The 23,217-nt window shown below is 35.6% G+C and overlaps 1 protein-coding gene across 1 annotated transcript in view; it reads right to left on the bottom strand.

Annotated features, from left to right (window-relative positions):
* The window catches only part of LOC143222234 (dynein axonemal heavy chain 7-like), a 243,208-nt gene that overhangs the window by 128,235 nt on the left and 91,756 nt on the right, over positions 1-23,217 (bottom strand). Inside the window, 4 exon segments of the mRNA XM_076448457.1 lie at positions 16,227-16,369; positions 16,818-16,903; positions 20,143-20,260; positions 20,701-21,031. Coding sequence (XP_076304572.1) covers positions 16,227-16,369; positions 16,818-16,903; positions 20,143-20,260; positions 20,701-21,031 — 678 coding nt within the window.

Below are 23,217 nucleotides of genomic sequence, written 5' to 3' on the forward strand. Positions count from 1 at the left end.
TTGATTTCTGATCACTTGGTCCAGTCTTTCACACCACACTCACTTGCCCTTGACGATAACTGTCTTATGATACTCTCCATCTACATTAATACGCACTCTATCCTGGTACTGTATAAAAGCCCCTAATTCAGGTAGTTATCACTTTTTTTTTTAATTGACTTCATCCCAGTCTCTAACATCAGGTTTTGGAATAGGGGAATGGCAGGAGAGTGTCAGAAAATGTAAGAATTATTGAAAATACATTTTCAATTTAGAAAAATGTTAAGTTCCAAAAGAGACTTACCAATGTTTATACTTAGAGCTAGAATCCACATTGAAAAGATAGCGGGGCTGGTGAGGGCGTTATCCATACAAAAAGCATCTGCATAGATTAAGAGTGTACCAAGATAAGAGTAATACTTGAGTGTGAGAACTGCACTATATCTAGAACAGGTATGTTTTTCATCTTGAACTTAATTTCTGTATGAAGGGTGGACTAGTACATGAGTAATCGATGATTATAGGCCAACCCAAACCAGGTAGCTGAGATTCCACAACTCGTGGTTGAAATCAAGGGGTTTTGATCCCTATATCCTATAGTGGAGGCTAGGGCAATTGGACTGTAATGTCTCATATGTGTATATATACCTTCTTTTGATTGACTCTCAGCTTGTAAACATATAGTGATGCATTACAAACAACCACAATCACCATGAGTAAGTAAGCAAAACTGAAGTGGACAGATCTTCTCTTCCACCTAAAGAAGTATAAAAGGTAACACCCCTAGATTCAGAGTGATGGGATCATATATGCCTTACTCATCCAACGGAACAGAACTCAACCAGTCTGAAATTATGAACATTCATTCTCACTTCCAAACTGTGTTGGTTAGGATCATTCCATCTGTCCCTGGAATTATGGAGATAATGTGGAACATTGTGTTCAACCAAGTACCTAATCTGTTTCGAAATTACAAAGAGAAAGTAACCCCCTCCCATGGACAATGCACTGAAGTAATATCGATCCCAAAAAAAGGATCATGCACAACCCAACCAGACAGCTGGTGCCATTTCTACCAACATTTGGGAAAAACATCAGGGATGAGGGACAGAGGGTCCACAATTTTACCATCTTCTTCATGAGTGGAAGAATTCACTCTAACACTTTGAAGAAGAAACCTCTGTCCATAATCCCAGTAACTAGAAAGTGAATGTGGTAAGGTTAGATGGTAGGTTGATTTAGTGTTTTATTGCACAAAGCAGCTTAGCTATCTGCGCCAAATGTCTGGTAAAAAGTTAAAAGCTAATTTAGTAAAATTCAAAAAAGGAAATTCAGGCAAAACAAAAAGTTAAAAAAAGCACATAAATAACATAAAACCAATGTTTACATCTAGTCTACAACGTTAAAAGAAAAACTACAGTAATTAAAGTTGTAAAGGACTTTCTGTAGCATAATAGTAATTATCATAACTCGCCAAGAAGACTAACAGGTAAGTACAAAGATCACTGTCAGTTACCTGGCGTTGGCCTTTCCAGTCCTGGTTCCAAACTATTTGACATCGTGGCCATTTTCAATAAGAAAAATAATAAAAAAAATATAATAATAACTCGTCAAGATGACTAATAGGTAGTTCAAACCAACAGTCACCTGAAGTTGGCCTTTCCAGTCCTGGTTTCGAGTTATTTAATGTTATGGCCAGTTTCTAGTTTCAAATCGAACTAGATGAACTGTGATTTTTAAAAGGGAACCACATTAAAAAAGGTGTAATGGCATTAAAATGATTAATGGCCTTTAAAAAACTAAAAACATTACCAAGGTGGACAGTGTCACCATCACAAATAACACTGTCTAACGTTATGGACAAACCTTGGGACAGAAAATGTTTAAAATGGTGCTGTCATTGAGAGTCGTAACAATGGCAAGAAAGTGAAATGTGGCTTATTGTGATCTGAGTGTTACACAAACTACACACTGGTGCATCAGTTCCAGACAAAAGAAAACGATGAGTTAAAAAACTATGACCAATGCATAGTCTAGTTAGAAAAACTTCCTCTTTCCGATCCTTACATAAGCAAGGGGGCCAAAGTCCAATATAGGGTTTTATTTGGAAAAGCTTGTTTTCGCGTTACACACTCGAAGTCGACTGCCAGCTGGCACGAAGCTGAGCCTTGAATACAGAGCCATAGTCCAGGTATGGAACAGGCATAGTGGTGATAGAGGGGTGTCGGCGAGCTCGTTCCCGTGAATATGATGGCTGGGCCATCCAGAAAAATTGGATAGAAGTACATTTTAAAGAGAAATGAGCCAGTCGGTTTTGAATATCGGCGAAAACAGGGTGTGAACTAACGTGAAGCGATTCCAAGGCCAGTAGAGAACTAAGCAAATCAGTATAAATAGCGCAGTTTGAGTACTGCTTAGCTTCTATATGATCCAGGGCAAAATAGTGGCATACAGTTCAGACGTGACAACAGAAGCTAAAGAGGGGATTCTGACACAACCACTGAAACACAACAAGCCATGACAGAGCCCACACAGCCACCTGATTTCGAACTATCTGCATAAATAGGAATGGAAGGAGGGTTCGAGAGATGTTCAGCAAATAACAGACAATATTTCCAAACGGAAGTGTCTGCTTTTCTCAGATGACTTAAAGATAGGTCACATCTGGGGACTGTAATAAGCCATGGTGGGATGGGCTGACCAGTGGATACAGCAATGTTATCCAAGGACAAACCCAATTCTTCTAACTGTGCCTGGATACAAAGACCAGAAGGAGCAATGACAGATCATCTGTTCTGAAAAAGTATGGAAGGAAAACACAACCCCAAGTGGGATGCTCTCGTAAGGAATGAAGTTTTGAAGCATATAATAAAGACAGTTGCAAACGGCGGAGATGCAAAGAAGGTTCATGAGACTATGTAGAAGCACTGGGAAAGTGTGGAAAGCCAAGGTGTAGAGCCAAAATCCTTGATGATGAATGGGGTTCAGCATCTTTAAACCCGAGGTCCTGGCAGAGCCAGACCAGTGACCCATAGTTAAGTTTCGATCGAATAAGAGCACAATATATCTTTAGCATAGAACATCCATCCACTCCCCAAGTGGTGGAAGAGAGGACACAGATGATGTTGAGTGCTCTTGTACATTTGACCCATAACTGCTTGATGTGTGGTATAAAGGTCAGCTTACAGTCAAAGATAAGCCAAAAACTTTGTCTCAGGGACAACAGGCAGCACAACTTCACCGATACAGAGTTCAGGATCAGGGTGAATACCCAGTTGGAGGCAAAAGTACATGCAAACGGTTTTAAAGAGAGAGAAGTTACAGCCATTTGCTGTGGTCCACTTCAGTAAATGATTGAGGGCAGTCTGTAGCTGCCACTCAATATACCTCATATTCGACAACTGACATGAAATGTGAAAGTTGTCGACATAGACCCTGTTTGCAATAGTGAGGAGGAGTTGTTCAGTGATTGCATTAATATTTATACTGAAAAGTGTGACACTCAGAACACAGCCCTGAGGGACTCCAAGTTCCTGTAAAAAATAACGGGAAAGTGTCGAACACACATGAACTTGGAATCTTTTGTCCATTAAAAAGTTTTAATAAAAATGGGCAAATGGCCATGTAACCCACATATATGGAGGTCTCACAAAATGCCATACCTCCATGTTGTATTATAACCCTTCTCAATGTCAAAGAACATTAATACAAGATGTTGTCATTTGAGAAAGGCTTCTCTGATTGACGTTTCAAGTCGAATCAGGTGGTCCACTGTGGAGCTCTGTTGTCGGAACCCACACTGGGTGGGCGAGAGAAGGTTGTTTGATTCTCGAATCAAACAAGACAAGCATTAACAATCCTTTCTAAAATCTTACAGAGACAGCTTGTCAAAGCAATTGGATGGTAGTTTGAAGGAATCTTGGGATCCTTCCCAGGCTTTGAGAAAGGAAGGACAACAGCATGGACCCAAGCATCAGGAAAAAGATTCTCCTGACAGATCCAGTTAAAAACAATCAGAAGAATTGCAAGAGAAGCAGAAGATAGATGGCACAGCATGTCATAGTGTACATCATCAGATTTAACCGATGCACTGCCAGACTAATGAAGGGCCAGTTTGAGTTCCACCAGTGTAAAGGGACGATTATAATCATAGGGACAATCAGCTCAAAAGGAAAGAGGTGATTGCTCTTCCCCTAGTCTTGATGGTTAAGAAGGTGGAAGAAGCAGCAGAAGTGCTACATACCAGGCAAAAGCTTTCAGCTAGAGTATCGGTGATGCTCTGGGTATCAGCTACTTCCTGGCCATCAGAGAGCAAGATCGAGAGGGGACAGAATTATATTGCCCACTGACCTTTCGAATCTTAGTACATATGACTTTGGAACTTAATCCAAGATTCCTTCTGGCTTTGGCATCTTACCCATTGAGCATGTGCATGGGCCCACTGGAAAGCGATGCAGTTCGAGAGTGTGGGATATCTACAGAAAGTATCCCAGGCCCGTGTATGAGCCTTCCATGCCATGTCGAAGGCAGGATTCCACTACAGACGAAGATATAGTGGAAAACGTGTCAAAATTTTAGGAATACATTGAACAGCTGCTTGTAAAATACAGTCAGTTACTGCTGCCACACAGTCTTCTATTGATGACATACAGACAATGGCAGGATCAAGTTCTGCAATAGCAGTGAAAGAGGGCCAGTTTGCCTGATCATGCTTTCACCCGGGCACTCGGGTCCGTTGGCATCGACCACAGCCAGTCTCTCTCAAAATTATCGGAAAATGATCACTGCCTAGTGGATTATTGTCAACCCTCCATGAAAAATGGGAAAATAATGAAGGGGAGCAAATTGAGAGATCAATAGCAGTAAATGACTGACGAGGTGTATGGAGATAAGTAGAAGAACCAGTATTGAAAAGAGAAAGGTTGTGATCAGAGAGCATACGCTGTACAGAGCGACCCCTCCTATCAATATCAGCACTTTCCCAGAGGGTATGATGTCCATTAAAGTTCCCCAGGATGAAAAAGGGAGATGACAATTGTTCAATGAGAACATCAAAAGCTGATTGATCATATGTCTCTCAAGCGACAGGTAGAGAGAACAAACAGTGATAGTATGACCCAAGGAACACAGATGGCTACGGCCTCCAAGGGTGTGTCGATGCTGATCAACCAACAATGTCACCCCTCCATGCACTCGTCCATCACATAGACTATCATTTCTGTACAAAGAAAACTTCCAATAGGTGACTGTATCAAAAGGTTTCAGAAATGTTTCCTGTGAGAAAAACATACACGATGGTAGGAAGCAATTAGTATTTTGTTGTTATCCAGAATAGAATATAAATCTCGAATGTTCACTGTATCAGGGTGGCCATTTTTATTTACGTATAAGCGAATTGGGTAGAGAACCCTTCTGTTTACGACCGCGTCTTTTTTCCTTACTGTCCTTATTCAAGTGAGGTCTATCGACCTCCATGAATTCTGCCCTGGGTCGATTGGGCAGGTCTTTGCTGTTGGAAGGGGATTCCAGTAACTGAAGACGTGAACGAAGGATTGTTTTGCATTTTGCAGTGGGAGAAGAAGATGTATCCAAGGAAATTCTTGTACCCAAAACCATAGGATGTGAATCTTGGGGTTTGGTGGAATGTATGTAAGGGACAAAGATAGGTGTTGCAGTTTATTCGTCAACTTTTTTAACCATGGAGGTCAAAAGACTTTCATTTGTTTGGAGAACGATTATTTTGGAGGCACAGAGAGATATGTCTGCGCTCCTGCTGTAGTTGTGGAATGAAGTGCAGCAGTATACATTCAAGATGAGGTGGTGGACAGCAATTTTCGAGCCTCAGAATAAGTAATGTTATGAATCATTTTCAAACACTGCACCTATTTTTCTTCCAACCATTTAGGGCAAGAACGAAAGTAGTACAGATGAGAGGCATTGCAATTGGTGCAATAAGGGTCCATTTCACACTCATAGGGATCATGATCCTTGCCTCCACAACAAACACACGTCATGGAACCACGACATGACGTCTTTGAGTTACCAAACCATTGGCACTGGAAACATTGGATGGTGGCAGGTGGACGTGGTGACGTACATGTGAGAATGGGACATTGGTCAGCACCATAATTCCATCTTTTCGAGTGGACATACAACTCACTGCAGAAATTCCTAGGGTGGAAAAACCACCCTAAGAACATCCAACACTGGTAGTTGGTTGATCCTAGCCCGAGTGGAGCAGCCAATTCACTCAAAGCTGCCTGTCTACAGGAATTCAAGGCCAAAGTATTGTGTTAGGGTTGGACCCCTCAACCACCAGGATCCTATCCTCCCTTCACGGGTTGCCATGCACGGCAAACACGTGGGTGGATGTTTAGACCCCAGAGGAGGTAAACTTAAAGAACAGAACCTTCCCTGGGAGGTCCCCTCACCATGTACTAGAAATCACACCGAGGGGGTGTGTGGTAAGGACTACCTCCCTGGCTTCACTAGTAGAATCTGCAAGATAATGTGCATGAGGGTGTCATGAGGAATAGTGCTCTGTAAAAAGTGCAATAGATGAACCTAGTTCCCCAGATTTTTAAAAGTGAACAGACTTAGATTTATTCAGTGTGATTACTGGTATAGAAGGGAAGAATCCTCTTATACTTTACTCATGATAGTCCATGAGTGAAGGTCCAGGATAGTATGGTAATATCACCTGGTGAACTACTAGGTGGTCTTATAGAACACTTCATTTCTACAGAGCCTGTTGCAATCAGTAGTAAGTATAGAGAAATAGTAGTTGCCGGTGTGGAATTGGCTTGAAGAAAGCATCTGTCTGGGCAACACTTGTTACAGAGTGAGATCCAGGGGAAAAAATGAAGTAAGGGAACTTGAAAAAATAAAGAAACAAGAGGAATAAAAAATACTTCTTCTTATAATCTAGCAGATGTGGTAAAATGGCCACAAGGGGTAGACAAAAACCGTCAGAAGAACATGCAAGTAATGTAATAGAAGAGTTTTGGGAATAATTCACATACCAGCTCACATAATGTCCTCCAGTGGGCAATTCAAATGGGTAACTAAAGACAGAAACATGATAAATCTGATGAGATGTGACTTGAAGAAGTTTCCTTGCTGTAAAGTAAGTCCAGCATAAGCAATATATAAATATTTGCGAAATTACCTCGTCAAGGTTATCAGGGATAAGTAGCCGGAAACTGAAGGATCCCAATGAATAAAAAGTCAGTTTATACCACCTTGAATGGAGTTAGTGGATCCACATAATACCTCAGAGCTCTGACAGGACATAGCAAACTACTGGGGCCTGAACAATCATAGAGGTGAAAAGTGTTTGACAAAGTAGTCGGTGAGAAGAATTTATGCCCTTCCTTGGCTGCCAGAGTCTCAGGAAAGAAGTACCTATTAATATATAGCAGGACAGAAGTAGAGTGATAAAGAGTCTTGTGCAAACGACTCCAAACTATGATATTCACAGGCCAGCAGCAACAGAAAATACGTTTTATGGGGAAATATGATGCATAGCAGATGAGGGTAAAAGCTCAAATGAATGTGGAAAGAAAACATGTAATAGTACATTATCTGAGTTAGGAAATTGAAAAGGCTTTTTGGGATAAAGTTTGCTAAACGATTTGAGAAGTAAAGATAGTACTGAGGAATGAAATAATTTCCAATGTTTATAATACCAAAAGGTAGATGATAAAGGTATCTTATCAAAAAATGAGATGTAGTTGCCACGTTTTTTAAGGTGGATTTAATTTCCTTGTGAGAAATCATTGGGGTTTATGGAGAAATTGAGACAAATACAAAGTAATTTTAGAAGTTTAACCCCAATGCCATGTGAAGGACTGCATAATTTCCATGCATGAAGTATCAGCTCACAATGTTTGGATGTGGAATGTTGGATTATGGTTGCTTCAAAGGAGTTAGCAAAAGAAGAAGTGGCAAAAGTTGGTACTTTAGGAGATACTGAAGAAGAGAATATCATGGTTTGTGATCTTTTCAAAGTGATTACAGACTTCATTCTGAAACTCCATATTTTCAAAATAAGGTCAAGTCTTTGGGAAACTAAATATATGTCTCCTCCTGGTGGTTGTAAGCCAAACCATGCTGTACCAACATGCATGAACAGCAATATCAGATGATTGAGGGAAAAGTAAGTATTTGTTCTTAGATCTATCTGCTATCAAAGAAAAAGTAAACACAAAAGCAATCGGGGAAAGCCTTGGAACCTCTCAGACCTGACTGAATAATTGTAGAAAGGGAGCAGGAGGTGACTGATCCAAATTGACCTTGTGAGAAGTCAACCTAGTAAATGATGGCACCAAAAAAAAAACGAGGCTACATTTTTTCCAGGATGTTCTGGATTAACGGCAAAAGGAGCTTCAAAAGCTCCCAGACCAAATATATATCTTCACCTGAGAATGACACCAGATAACAATGATGGAATATAGGAAGTCCAGTTAGCCTCTATTCTGGAAATAGTAAATAGGGAATTTATATGTGAAAACCATGTCTTAAAATGAAAGGTTCTTTACAGATGTTTTAAAATATTATTAAACGAAAATCAACCATGTAGCACAAAGATTGCACCCAAGGATTTTAACTCTTGCAACACATCTGTAAATAAACCCATGTCTACATACTTTGTCAAGAAAAAGTGATAACATTATTTGAATGAGGGGCTCATTTACAGTACCAGAATAGAAGGATCATTGATGTAATTGGAAAGTATTACAAGACAAATATCTTTATGGGCAAATGAGTGCATCATAAAAGATTGGAGCAAGTGCAAAAAATTCAGACCAATGCTTAGATGAGCAAAGGAAGAAATCCTAAAGGTCCAATAACTGCTATAAATGTCAGTGGAGGGAGTATGTTTCAGAATTTGTTTGCTAGATACTAAAGTACAAGACATTATAAAGCATGTTGATAATTTACTTGTTGGTACCAAGAAACATCCTCTTTTTTGTAGTGCATGTAGGAGAAAATGATAATGGAAACTAGACAAGAGGAAATGCTTAAAAAGTATAAAGAATGCCATCAGAGATTTAAGGATAGAAATACACATCTGAGGTTTAAGGAATACTCCTTCAAGCCAGATACTGAAATAAATTATTGAGTAAGATCCAAAGTTTAAGTAAAAGATTGTCAAGTGGAAGTGGACACTTAGGCCAACAGATAAGCGAGCTGGAGCTGTGGGATAGTTTTCACGATAAGGGAGAGATTATATACTAAAGATGAGATTCACTTGAGTAGGTTAGTTAGTAGGATGTCTGGTGAAGTTCTAAAGATGTTTGTAAAGATATTCAGTCAGTCACTATCATATCCAAAGTCACATGTTGCTGCTATCAGGAACTGCTGCCAACCTGATCTATTATTCATCCTATGGCTCAACTCCACAAGACCCCTTTGTATAGTAGCAAATAAGCTAACTAGGGCAATGTGAAATTTGTATACATGAAGTTTAGAGTATAACAAGATAAATAACAAATTTGGTAAATTTGACAGTGATTCCATGCACTAGGCAACCAGCATTTTGCATAACTTAATTTTTGAAGTCATCCTGGATCATTTGTTCATTGGCTAACACCTACAAAAAACCTGATAATTGTCACAAACATAAATCACATATTGTACTGATCTTGTATTGATAAAACAATATTAATACAGGAAAAGAAGAAAATGGCTTGTAAGTGCAAAGGGCATACGTATGATACTTGTAGGAAATGTTCTCGATGTCAGTGTGGATGCAACAGGTTAGGCTTGGAGATCAAAATGGCAAGAAAAGAAAGTGGGAAACAGCTGCAGAGAAAATTAAAGGCACAAAGAAAAAGGAAGAGGAAGGATTGATTATACTATTCCATTCTGGAGTGATAAAGATGAAAAGTCTAGCATTATTTCTAAAGATCCCTTGGATTTCATGATACCAAAGAAACGAAGCAGATTATCCACGAACTCATGTGTAAAAGCAAGGTATTATTGTAGTACTTCAACAGGGCACAGGAATGATGTCTATTCATTTTGAAAGATTTTTTTTGGTATCAAATCCAGAGCAATGTCAAACTTTCCAAATTAAGAAGTTTGATGGAAGGTATGTTTTAGAGCTCTTGACAAGAACAATTATTTGCTTGCATTCTGTATGACTATAATAAGGATTCTATGCACCATGTTACTTCAAAGAGATGCTAAAGGTCTAATGTACATAATAGGAAATGACATTTTTAACATATATGATGATACAAAAGTATTCTCATCTGTCAACGATGTGCAACATTCTCTGCCAGAGAAAAGTTATACTTGCTCTGATATGTTAGTCAGGGGCATTCAAAGAAGTGAAAGAAAGATTGAAGAAGAAGCTTTTTAAACAGCTACATGGCACTTTCATTGACTGAAGACTGGGTTTCAGCTAGAACCTACAGAATGATTTGTCCAACTGCACTGAAAGCAATAGAGTACCATTGACCAAGGTGATGAGGATTATCCCACTAATGCCAAGATGAAGGCCTTTGTCTACTCTGAAAACATATAATGGAAAAAATAGAGAAGAATACAACAAATTATGCTTGATCTTAGAAAATAGGCTGAGAGGGTTAGTCAACAACACAACACTATACATACATCTTCCAAGGTGGACATTCACCAAAAATAATTAAGTTGAATACTATGTACTACGAGAGTCAAAAACTTGCGATAGTGCTGGTAAATCTGTGAATTTTTCATTAAAACTCTGTTTGAAATTTTAGTTAAACACTAAAAATATGGTTTTAACTCATTGTGGAATAATGTTACATATTAATGTCTATCATACAGCCCAAATCCTAAGTGCCTGGCCCTTGAAAGCATTGTTTAAAATAAAAATAGTAAATTCAACAATTTGCTTAACTGCTATTATTCTAGTATCAGGAATATTAGGAACAAAATGGATAAGTTCAGAGTTGTAGTTGAAATTGGAGAGTGTGGTATAATGGGAAACATGGGAACTTTGTTAAGCTTGGAAAATATTGATAATAGGAATCATTTTGAAACTAGCTGATGTAATGTATCCATTCAATGCACATGGAAGACAATAGGGATCCCTTGGGGTAGAATAGTACATCAGATCCAACTGCCCTAGGGGTACCTGTGAAGTTTAATGACAAAAAGTTTAATAGTTTGCCAGCCTTAAATGAACAAATGTACAGGAAAGACATAAGGTCCCCAGGGAGAGATCCAAATGCTATTTGAGGTGCCTAAAGGTACAAGCCAGATTTGGTGACAATCAGTCCAGTGATTCAAAAGTTACAAGTGGACACAAAACTTTTGTCAAGTAGTGCTTCATAAATAGATAAGAGGTCAAATTATTTAACAGTGAAAGGGTTGAGAGACTGTTTACCTAAGAAGTAAACTGTAGATTGTTAAGTTGAAAACTTTAGAATGGAAGTTACAATTAAAGGTTGCAAGTGTAGGAAGGTTTTAATTGGATTATTGTTAAGGGAGTTAACATTAACCTCATGTATGTGAGGTCGGTAATAAACTGTATAATAACATCAAGGTTTCTACTAATACAAATATTGATGCAATAGTAATAGGAAAATAATTTTAGACACATTGATTGAGACTGTATAAAGTCAAGTAATGAAAGAGAGAGACTTCTTGAAATGATTCAAGATGGTTTTCTATACCAAATAGTCAGCAAACAAGCAGGAAGGTATTCTATTTTGGATTTATTAACTGTTAATCTTTAAAGAGGAAATGCTTTTATGAGTTGAAGTGGAGGAGTATTTAGAGAAAAGGGATCACTAAATAGTTAAGTGTGATGTTTTGCTATACTTTGAGAAAAACAAGAAATGAGATCTTTGTTCTTCTGAGACCTTGATGCAAGATTTATCATTAGTGAAAAAAAATGGATTAAGCCAAAAAAGCAAAAGGATAACAGGAAAGATCAAATTTAACTGGTTTACTAAAGATATAAAAGAGAAAATCAGGGATAAATTCCATGATTTTAAGTGATTGTAAGATATTTAAATTGACAGATATGTTAAAAAATTTGTAGAACTAGAGAAAAGCTACAGATTTTCTTTAAAAATTTAGGAAGCTCAAATGGGCTTATTTAGCTGATAAAGTTAAAACTAATTACAAAGATATATTTTCAAAGTATATTAAAGACAACTAAATTGTTAATGGCAGAAGTGGCTTCTGGTTCCTCACGCTGGTTGATTGGGTTGTAAGGAAATTTGGACTAAAGTCAGTTATACATAAATGATCCTAATTCTACATTCAGAAATAAATCTTCTCCATCAGGTTTGACACTGAAGAACCAGCATTCCTGCTGCTCAAAATATTTGAAATTAGGTATAATCTTTATGATTAGTCATTCTTTTAATTATATATAAAGTTATGAAATAGACTTGAAGTTTGAAACATAGCAAATAAATGTCACATAACATCAGAATTCTTGATTGTACAACAGAAACATATTGAGTTTCTATCTTTTCTAATATTCAGCCTGTAAAGCGTTATCAAATATAACAAATTCAGAAAAGAAAAATAAAGGAATGTAATAAAATGTGTTAAAGCGAGTGACAGAGATAACATGAGAGTTGTTGCAAAGTCAAATTTATGAGTTATTTTAAAACACCATAGTATATTTATGATGTGTTAAATTTACAAAGTTTAATTTGCTAAATTATTTTACATAAATACAAAAACAAAACAGTCCAATTTATGAATCACTACTATTTATAGGAAATGATCTATGTTTCTAACACAAAACTACTATGGAACTAGTAAACCTGATTAACTATTCTAGCACAATCCTTTTGAGAATTGGCAAATACAAATAAAAAACCAGCATATCAGTGGAAAGGAAAGATTGGAAGTGGGTAAGAGGAGGTAAAGTACATATTGGAAATACATTTTCAATGTAAGAAAATGTTAGTTTCTGAATAAGTACTACCTCCACTCACCCAAAGACAGAATTCCATACTGCAAAGGTGGAGAGGTTAGTAAAGGTGTGACAGTATGAATACTGTCATTGAGCAGATAGCAACTGCCTTAAAAGTATGTTTAACATACGATAAAAAGAAGGCACACATGTGGGGTATAGAACTGTTTCTAGAACAGGTATGCTCTTCTCCTAGTAATGAACAGAGTAATACCTATGAGGCAATATGTAATAGGCAAGCGTCATATCTTCAAGAAAGAGATGTGTATCTCTATCCTGTGAAGAAATGCTGTATAACTATGATGTAAAACAGAAGAGTACAGACAAAAATGGAATGTCTAGTTTGTAATTGATAATGGGCCCAAATAAATATGTGCCAGGGTAGAGTGTTGGGGCACACTGGAGCATGTAAGTTGCTGTCTAACTGAGCAAAATATTAAGTAGAAACACTTTGTTATTGTGAGCAACAAAATCAATCTTCCTCATCAAAACAACAAAAAACAAACATGCCATGGGAAGCACCTTGTACAAGTAGTTTGACAAAAAGTTGTTAAGTAATTCAGAATCAGTCAATTGTTAATAGATAATGCATAAGATGCCCATATATGTAGCAAGTGTTAGCAGTGAACATAGTGACAGTTAGTCACAGTAAGGTGGCTGATAATGTGATATAAGTATAAGTGGCTAAGGGAAAAGCCTCAGGATACATCAGATTATGCAAAGTGCTGTCATTTCCTGAAAATTACAGAAAGAAGCACCTTGGATACATAGTATTAGGCCAAATGTGGTCTGCCCATGTAAAAACATTCAGTGCAAGTGCCTTGCATAAGAAATTGATTTTGAGATAAACAAGCATGGTAAAAAACATCAGAGGAAGTGCCTTGGATCCAGAACATTATGTTGCTGAATAATCAATAATTACATTGACAATAGCCCTCTTCTTACCAAGTGAGTACATGTGAGCTGTGAAGTTTGATTTATTTCATTGAAAAAATCCCATTCAGGAGAAAACTCCTAAGGTCCAGGACTCCAGCTACTGGGAACTGGAAGTGGAAAGGACTCTCAATTGTCCAGTAGAAGAGGGGGTAGGGGAATGTGCACTGGGCAGTCTGGAGGAATGATACACTGGAGTCAGTGCAATGAGTGTGTGAGATTTCCTATTTTAAAAAGCAGAAAGATCCTAATTGTAAGAATCATGGATCAGTACAGATGGACAAAAATACAAGTCTGCTTTGCTCATGGAGTCTGTGAGTGATGGTCCTTTATATGTGAAATAGTGATTAAAAAAAAATATATATATACACACACACACCACTACATAATTGCACAGTAGTCTTACAAAAACACACCATCTAACAGTGAGCATTATAGGAGTATACAGATTTAGTGCTGATATAATAATAAGTATACTTGACCAGGCAACATCTATCACCAGGTTGGGCCCTGAAATATAATGTATATCAACAAAATAAAATAAAAATTATTAATACATTGTCTTAAGAAAAAGATAAATGCCCAAAAAAGACACAGCTAGGATGTGCAAATAATGTGTGACAAATGTATTGGGAGTTGTCTGCAAATCAGCCTGAATAATCTTCTCTAAAGGACAGTAGTTTCAAGCAGCTAAAAAATCAGTTAAATGACAAATTTGATGAGAAAAACTTATTGTCAAGAGTGATCTTCCATGAACACATCAGAATACACCAGTCGTATGAGTTAATGAAACCAACCAGTAAGCATAATAGGTGACAGATCACAGAAAACAAAGAAATTCCATTGCAAGACTCATGAAATGAAGCAGTACAAACCACATAACATAGAAGAGAAGAAATTGGACACAGTAGTCAATCCAGATACGAAGAGGAGAACAGGTTCAAAATGAGAGGAAGGGAGATAGGAAAAAAGGTGAAAAAACCTTCTTGGGCAGCCTATGTCTTGAGAAGGTAGGTCTAATCAGGATAGAGGATAACATCCAAGGAAAAGTAAAGAAAGTGGAAAACATTAATGCCATAAATACTGGAAAAATGATGAATGCATGCCAGGAAAAAGAGAAAATAGGTCTTAAGGAAAAGATGGTACAAGGAACATATTGCAATGAGTTCAAAGGGAGAACTGGATCGGGCACAAATGTGAACATTGATATTTTAATCAAGCAGAAGAAAGGAAGGTGGCAGATGGCTACATGAGATTACGTGCCCGAATAAGGCAAAAATATCAGATAAAAGGCACACATGGAGATGGAGTTTGGTGATGTTGGTATGAAATACCTTCCAGAGCAGTTTCTGGAGGAGCACTCAGGACAGATGGAAGGGTGGAGGCTGTTGCTCCAATAAGAGCCAAAGCAGAAGGAAACATGTCTATGCTAGCCAATATGATGCAACCAGCAGAATATAACAAGGAGTGGTCAGGATAAGAGAAATAACTTTGAAGACAATTCTGGTCAGAAGGTAGGCACATAGGTGAAGACCCCTCCAATAGTGACTGAAAGCATCCACCCCCAGAGTTATAAGGTGAGGGACTGGAAATCAAAAAGAAAGAAGTGAGTGGTGAATGTATATATATATATACATACATATATTTAGAGAGCGAGACAGTACTCTCAGTTGAGAACACACCTACAGAAATACCTGAGGATGAAGAGACCACCACTCTGAGAGAAAAACCTGGTCAGAATGGGATAAATAGTTAGACACAGGTTTCATAATTTTGGGAATATGAAACACTAGAACTTTCATGTCATAGTAGTTGGTTTAGTACAAGATATCCCCAGCCTGAAAACACAGAGATCTGGACATGGTTCCCTCTTACTTAGCTTATGACAGTGGAATTGTCAGACTGAATCATAAAAACACACCCCAAAATACCCAAAAAGACAAGCAACACAAAAGTAAAAACCTAAACTGAATAACATGAGAATAAAAAAGTACCTACTTAACAATAACATGTTTTAACTCATATCTACTGTACAATTAGATGTGAATAGTAGTAAAGAAAGAGGAACTTTCAAACTAAGTAACATAAACACTGAAAATAAGTAAAAATAACAAACTGACACACCCAAAAAATTAGCCAAAGAGACAAATATCCAAACAGTGATGATTGTGCAAATCAGTACAACATTTGTTTAGAACAGGTGAAACTGTTTATTTTAAAATACCTGTTATAAGCTTTCAAAGATGTCATTCATATTCACAGTCCCTCTATAGAATTGAAAGCTTCTACTTCTGTTAATTAACTTGTTACAAGACTTTAAAATTACACCCTCACCTTAGTAGTCCTTCTGAAGTAATTAATACTGCTTTTCCTTGTATTCACTAACCTGTCATAGGCTTCCATAGCTATCACCCATCTACACAATCCCTCTGCAGCAGTGGAAGCTGTTTTTATTTTCTCTGGGTCAAAGTCAGCATTTGAAGTGTACTTATCTCTAATAGTTTTGATTGATTTAGCAGAGATGTTGTCCTATAAAGTAAAACATAATTTTTACTAGCAATATAGAAATTACTAATTTTTAACAGGCAAAACAATATGGCTAATATAGCCTACCATCTCTGTTACCATAATAATACAAATGTTAAACCAAAATGCTTTCTTTACACTAATAACACCACAGGTATAAAAATTATTACTCATACACAAGATCACACAAACAGTACAAAAACTATCTGAATTGACAAATGAAACAAAACAGCTGCTGAAATATTTCAGAAACCAAACTCAATTTTTATATAAATCATAAAATAGAACTAAAGGAATTCCTTAAATTTTAACTGTTTATAAAACATTACTAAAACTATATCACATATGTAAAGTTATATTTAAAAACGTTTATTAATATAAAATATCAAAAGCTGTGAGTTAAAAACTTAAGTTATGCAAATTATTACAGATCTATTGCTTGTTTGCCTACTTTATCATAGTTTGTTAAGCTTTCTAAAAACTTCATATCTCCAAGAAGACGCTTAGAAGGTCCCCAGAAATCTTCTACCATTTTGCCTATGAAAGGAAACATTTGAGAAGATTAGACGATAAATAAACTTAAAACAAAATAATTAATTTTCAAAGTAGAACAAATTCTTATAATAATACATATTTTTTTATTTTTCAAAATGTATTAAACACTATATTAAATTATTTATGGAATATCCTATATGCCATAACCAGTGAACAAAATAAACATAAGTGAAAAATAAATTAAATCTAATCAGTGTTGCATCAGTACTGAATCAGATTATTTCTGAGTTTGTTTGTTTCTTCCAGCACAAACCCAAATGCTGTGTATACCATGGGAAATCAAACCCTGGACTTTAGCATTGTAAGTAATAAATTCAACTAAACATATATAATTATCTGATGGAAAAATACTGATAGACTGCTTTTAACCTCTTCTGAGAATCTAAGTTCAATTAAGCTCAATAAATTACATGGCGTTAAATTGAATTTGGTAGTAAACATACATTTTGCAAAATTGTGGGGATTGCTAAGCTGTAATAAAGCATCAAGTGATCAGGTTACAAATATAGAAAAAAACTTTTCAAAAAAGGAAGTACATGTAAAAATGGCTAAAACTAATCTTTAAAAACAATGAAAACAAAATAGTAGTGATGGCATATCCCTCTATGACAGCATAGGGAAAAATTTATGTACAGCAATATCACACAGTACTGAAACTCTTGCTTATATGTGTGATTATGGAAAAAACCTTTTTTATTATGTGATCTGCATTCCCCAACTTTACAAACTTTTTATCCTGTGTGTAAGATTTGCATTAGGGGTCATAATTTTTCTGTTTCACCTCAGTTTCCCATCACAGAGAACTTTATTTTTATCCACTTGAATGTACAGAAAACAACTGAGCAGCTGAATTTATTACTGTGCATAGTAGAGCAAAATGAAGGTGAAGAAGTTACACACAGATTCGATGTTTATGGAATATCTGGCAAATTTTTTGTCTTTAGACAAGAAGAAAACAAAAAGAATTCAAAAGAGATTGCTATACAAGACTGCAAATGACTCATACCTACCATGTACTGTCATCCTTACCAACTACTGACAATCCAAGTGAGCACTGGTGCCACAGGTAATCTGCTATTGTATATAATGATTCAATTGCAGTTGAGCTTAATACAACCTATTTTGTCTGTTAACATTCTAATACACCATGTGCCTATGCTACTATGTAGGGATAATATAAATGCCATCCATACTATCTTGTTTGCAATGTTTTTGAAGATTAGTATTAACCATTTCTACAATTATTTCCTTTTTCAAAAATTTTTTCTTTATTTGTTTGCTTGTTTTTTAATGCAATGATTCAATAGACATAGGAAGGTTGTGTTTATAAATAGATTCTAAATACAATGAGGTTCCAAATTTAATATTTTATTGTTATTCTATTGTTGGGTAGAAATTCCAGTTTCATTCTGTACTTAAGCTCTTTAAAGAAACACCATATTTCTGTAAGAAAGCTAACATCAAGGGGTAATTATTGTTGTTTGTTTGTTTTTGAATTTCGTGTAGTGTAAGACTAGAAGGAAGGCAGCTAGTCATCACCACCCACTACCAACGCTTGAGCTACTCTTTTACCAATGAATAGTGGGATTGACTATCATGTTATAACACTCCCACAGCTGAAAGGGTGAGCATGTTTGGTGTGATGGGGATTCGAACCCGTGACCCTCAGATTACCCCACCTGGCCATGTCAGGCCAAGGGGTAATGATAACACTGTTTACATTAACATTATGAATTATTTTTTAATTATTTGTTTATAGTTAAACACAATGATACATAAAGGGCTATCTGTGCTCTGCCTACAATGAGTATCAAAATCCTGTTTCTAGCATCATAAGTCCACAACCATACCAATTTCTTCTTGTTCTTTCTGCTTCTTTCATTTTATATTACATGATATCTCAAAAATCAAAATAATGGTGTGAACCAATTTTGCTGAGGTAGCATAATTCCAAGTAGAAATTCAAACTGTTTGCTAATATATTTACAGATATTTCCAGAACTCGTGATTCAGTCATTACACAAATAATGTTAAAAAAGGAAACACTATATATAAATTTTCCTTTCAATTTTTTCAGTTAACGTGCACCAGTATCAAGGCAATGTGAGGATGTACACTACCAGTTTTTTTTTTAGGAGGGGTATTTTTAGAATGGTCATTTGGGCTTTAGGCCTGTCAGTTGTTAACATCGTTAAGGCTATCAATATGGATGTGTGTAGCTGTAATAATGAAGTTCTCAGAACTTGATCGGTTGTTGTGTGGCTGTGTAGCCTAGAAAGGGCACTGCTGTACATAATTTTATCTAATGACCTGTTGAGCTAACTCTCATCCTGACCACTATCCATTTCCCTGTTTTATATCTTTTAGTAGATTTTATGGATACACTTATTTGACTACTTATCCAAATTAGCACAAACAATAAATTAGTGTAAGTCATAATAAAAATATAAAGAATTAGTTTAGATTACCCACATGGGTAGGATTATCTGGATATTAAGAAATCTGTCCTGACTGGGGCTTAAATCCATGATGCTTACTCACAATAATACTCTATAACAGTGTTCTATTATCTTAGCTATCAGGCTTCAAGTCTCAAATAGCATACTTCTAACCTAACTATTATACCAATATACAAAGAATTTTCAAAAATCTCATATGTGCAATTTTTCACCCATTAGTTATGTTCAGATGCAACTTGCAACAAATAATTACAACTATTATAAAGGTCTAGACTAATTTTTATCATACAAAATTACTTTAGGTACTGTTCATTTTCAGAATACTTTGAGAAGAAATCTTAAATAATACCTGTTACGAATGTAACTTCTACAAATGTTTCTACTTTTAAAAGTCAGAAATATAATTTGGTTTGATATTTTTCACACAATAAATTTTTGCCAAACCTATAATTTTTTAAAACTTTTTTTTGTATACACTCTGAATTGGTCCCTTTCAGGACAGAGTTTCAGTAAATAAACTACTATTTCTAGAAAAATTTACGAAAATGTTTCATTTAATACTACTTCTGAAGGTCTGGATTAACTTATAGGCTACAAAGATCAACAAACACATACTGCTTACAAAAGGTTCTGAGTGTTGTTGCTTGTGTTCATATTTGGATGCAAAATTCTACAGATATTAGAAATTTCTACAAGATTAAAAAAAAGCATTTAGATTATACATCCCTTATAATATATATATATATTGCTCTTGGCACATACCACTTCCAGAAGGGTCAGGAATACGATCTGGCTTGATACCTTTGAGGATACAAATTGCTTCCATGACAAGCTTAACCCCTGCAGGAGGACTCTTCATAGTTTTCACAATAGTAATATCCTAAAAAATAAAATAAATTTAAAAGGAATATAAAATCTAAGATAAAAGATCGTATTCAACATTAATATGATCTGATCAAATATATGTAAAAATAAAAATTACAGAAAATAAGTAGTTTTTGTGAAATAAACAAAATAATACATTAACATATATTAACTTTAATAGCATATAATAATTTTTTAAAAACAAAATGCATGATGTATGACTAATGCTCTATAATTAACAATAATTAAAAGTAAAGAGTACTTAAAATCAAGAGTTCAGATGAAATACATGTATAAAACTATCAAGAGGCAGAATCTGTTGTGTTCATAACACAAATAGAAATACTGACAAATGGTTAGATAATATTAAATATATATATAATAATATATTAGAGCTTAATATGAATGTGTTATGACAAACTAACTGAATAGGCAAAATTTTCAAGAAAGACTTACAGCTGGGGTTAAAGTGTTGAGTGCTGCCAAAGCAGCTTCTAATACTGGCACAGCTTCTACTAAGTCAGTATCACATTCATTTTTAATGGCCTGAGCAGCTTCAGCCTGCTCATTGGCAATAGCCTCATCAACTTTAACAATCCGCTCCACTTCAGCAACTTCTGCTGATTCTTTTGCTACCACAATCATGATCTCATCAACTTGTTGACTAGCAATTACCAGCTGTGGTTGGAGTTCAGTAAGTTCAGTCTGCATTAGAGATACCTGGCTAGCAGCATGAGCCAGTTTATCTAGTCCAACCTCGTAACGTTGTTTTTGTTTCATCACAATCCTAAGGCATACATTAGTATACTGAGACTTTAAATTTATGATACATTATTTGATTTAACTAATTTTTATGTCAACATTTAAAACATCAGATCAGATAAAATATTTGGTGTTGCTGAAACTTATACAAATAAAAAATCATTACTTACACTATTTCACCAGTTTTTGTCAACTTTAAGTTGTTATAAAAGCCTGTCATTTACTAGGATTAATATTAACAATATTTTAAATCCAAAACAAACACAATGAAAAGTCTAAGCATTCTATGTATGTTTCTTATAATCACACAGATGTGTAATAATAACAAGATGGCAAACAACAATTTATAAGCATAATAAAATGATTTATTTTAGAGCATACTACAAATTTTGACAGAACAATGGACTCCCCTCTTCAGGTATGATCTCTAGCTAAGCAATATAGGGTTCATAAATAAGCACAGAAATTAAAACCACATGGATTTAATGTAACAAAAATTATGTCACATGGTGAGAGGATTATAGACAAAGATCAATCCTGGTGAAATGTAAAAGTGGTAAATAAATTTTGCCAAATTTGTTTGTTTGTTTTTGAATTTCACGCAAAGCTACACAAGGGCTATCTGTGCTAGCCATCCCTAATTTAGCAGTGTAAGACTAGAGGGAAGGCAGCTAGTCATCACCACCCACTGCCAACTCTTGGGCTACTCTTTTACCAACAAATAGTGGGATTGATTGCAACATTATAACGCCCTCTCGGCTAAAAGTGCGAGCATGTTTGGTGCGATGGGGATTCAAACCCACGACCCTCAGATTATGAGTCAAATACCTTAACCCACCTGGCCATGCCGGGTCATTTTGCCAAATAAAATTGATGTTGCTCAAATCATTATCAGTGTTTAATGAAAGGGTCTCTTGCCTTTTGGGTTGGTGTAGGAGAAAAATTTTGTCTGAAAGCATTTTGTGTGACCTGATTCAAACTGATGACATATCCAAACACATGTATGGAACTCACTTTTGTGCATGTGATCTTAGTGACTTTGGTCCTTGTTTCAAATAAAATTTTTACTGTATATTTCTTCTCATGTTTGCATGAAAAACTGTATACGTTTTACTTTTGTTCCTTTAGTACTGGTTATTTCAAATTAGATAGTTAATGTTAAGTGATGGTTTGAGTAGAGTTTGTATTCAAAGCATCGTATATCAATGCTCAAGTTATTAAATAGACTGGTAATCTCATTAGCAATGTTTGGCACAAAAGAAAATGAAATAACTTTGTTATGCTTTACACCATTGATAGGGGAAAGGTTAGAGTTTTTTATGGCTTTGGAGTTTAATAAAAGCTGTGTCTATGATAATGGTATTGAAACCTCTAGATAGTGCTAGATTCCTTAAGTAGTTCCAGTCAATTTGTATGTCTTCTTTGTGGATACAAAGTTGTAGAGCATAGTTTGCATAGGCAAAGTAGAAGAATTTTTATGTGACAGATGTTGATTCGATCTTATGTGTGATGATAAAGTAGTAGCACAAGGTTTCCTGTATAGAGATGGTCACTTTATTGTTTTCTCCTTTCACGTTAATATCCAATAAAAAGTAAGACAGCTGTTAGATTCTACTTCATGTGTAAAAATTAAGACATTAAATCTTAAAGCATTTTAAGAATACAATAACATAAGAAGATTGAAGTCTAAAATCGATATGGGAAGAATACAATTTGATTTGATCATACCCCAAACACAGAGTACCAAGAGATATTTTGGGTATGTCCATTTGGAGTTTGTAATAAAATTATTGCATAAATAGTGTAATAAAATTTATGCATATATTAAGTGTAGATACTAAGATTATGCCATTTAGTTATGTTGTTACACACAACAGTCAAGATATTTGTTGTTATCGATAATTGAAAGGATCAGCGTAAGTTATATTTTCAATAGAAGTCACTGAAAATGAAATTGCATGAACTCCTTAATATATGTGCTTTGCACTTCTTAGTATATTGCTATATTAGAATAAAATCTTACATTTATAATCTGCAGAAGTAGTGTAATACAAAATAACTATTCTTAGATATGTAAAGGAGATCACATTAATTTCCACACCTATATCTGCTAATATACAGAGGTAGTATGCATTTTGGAAATGGGTTTTATCTTTGTGTTTTTAGAATGAATGGTAAACAAAGTTGGCAGGTGAAATACTATCACAAAAT

The sequence above is a fragment of the Tachypleus tridentatus genome, chromosome 8 (assembly GCF_004210375.1).
Source record: "Tachypleus tridentatus isolate NWPU-2018 chromosome 8, ASM421037v1, whole genome shotgun sequence".
Lineage (NCBI taxonomy): Eukaryota > Metazoa > Arthropoda > Merostomata > Xiphosura > Limulidae > Tachypleus > Tachypleus tridentatus.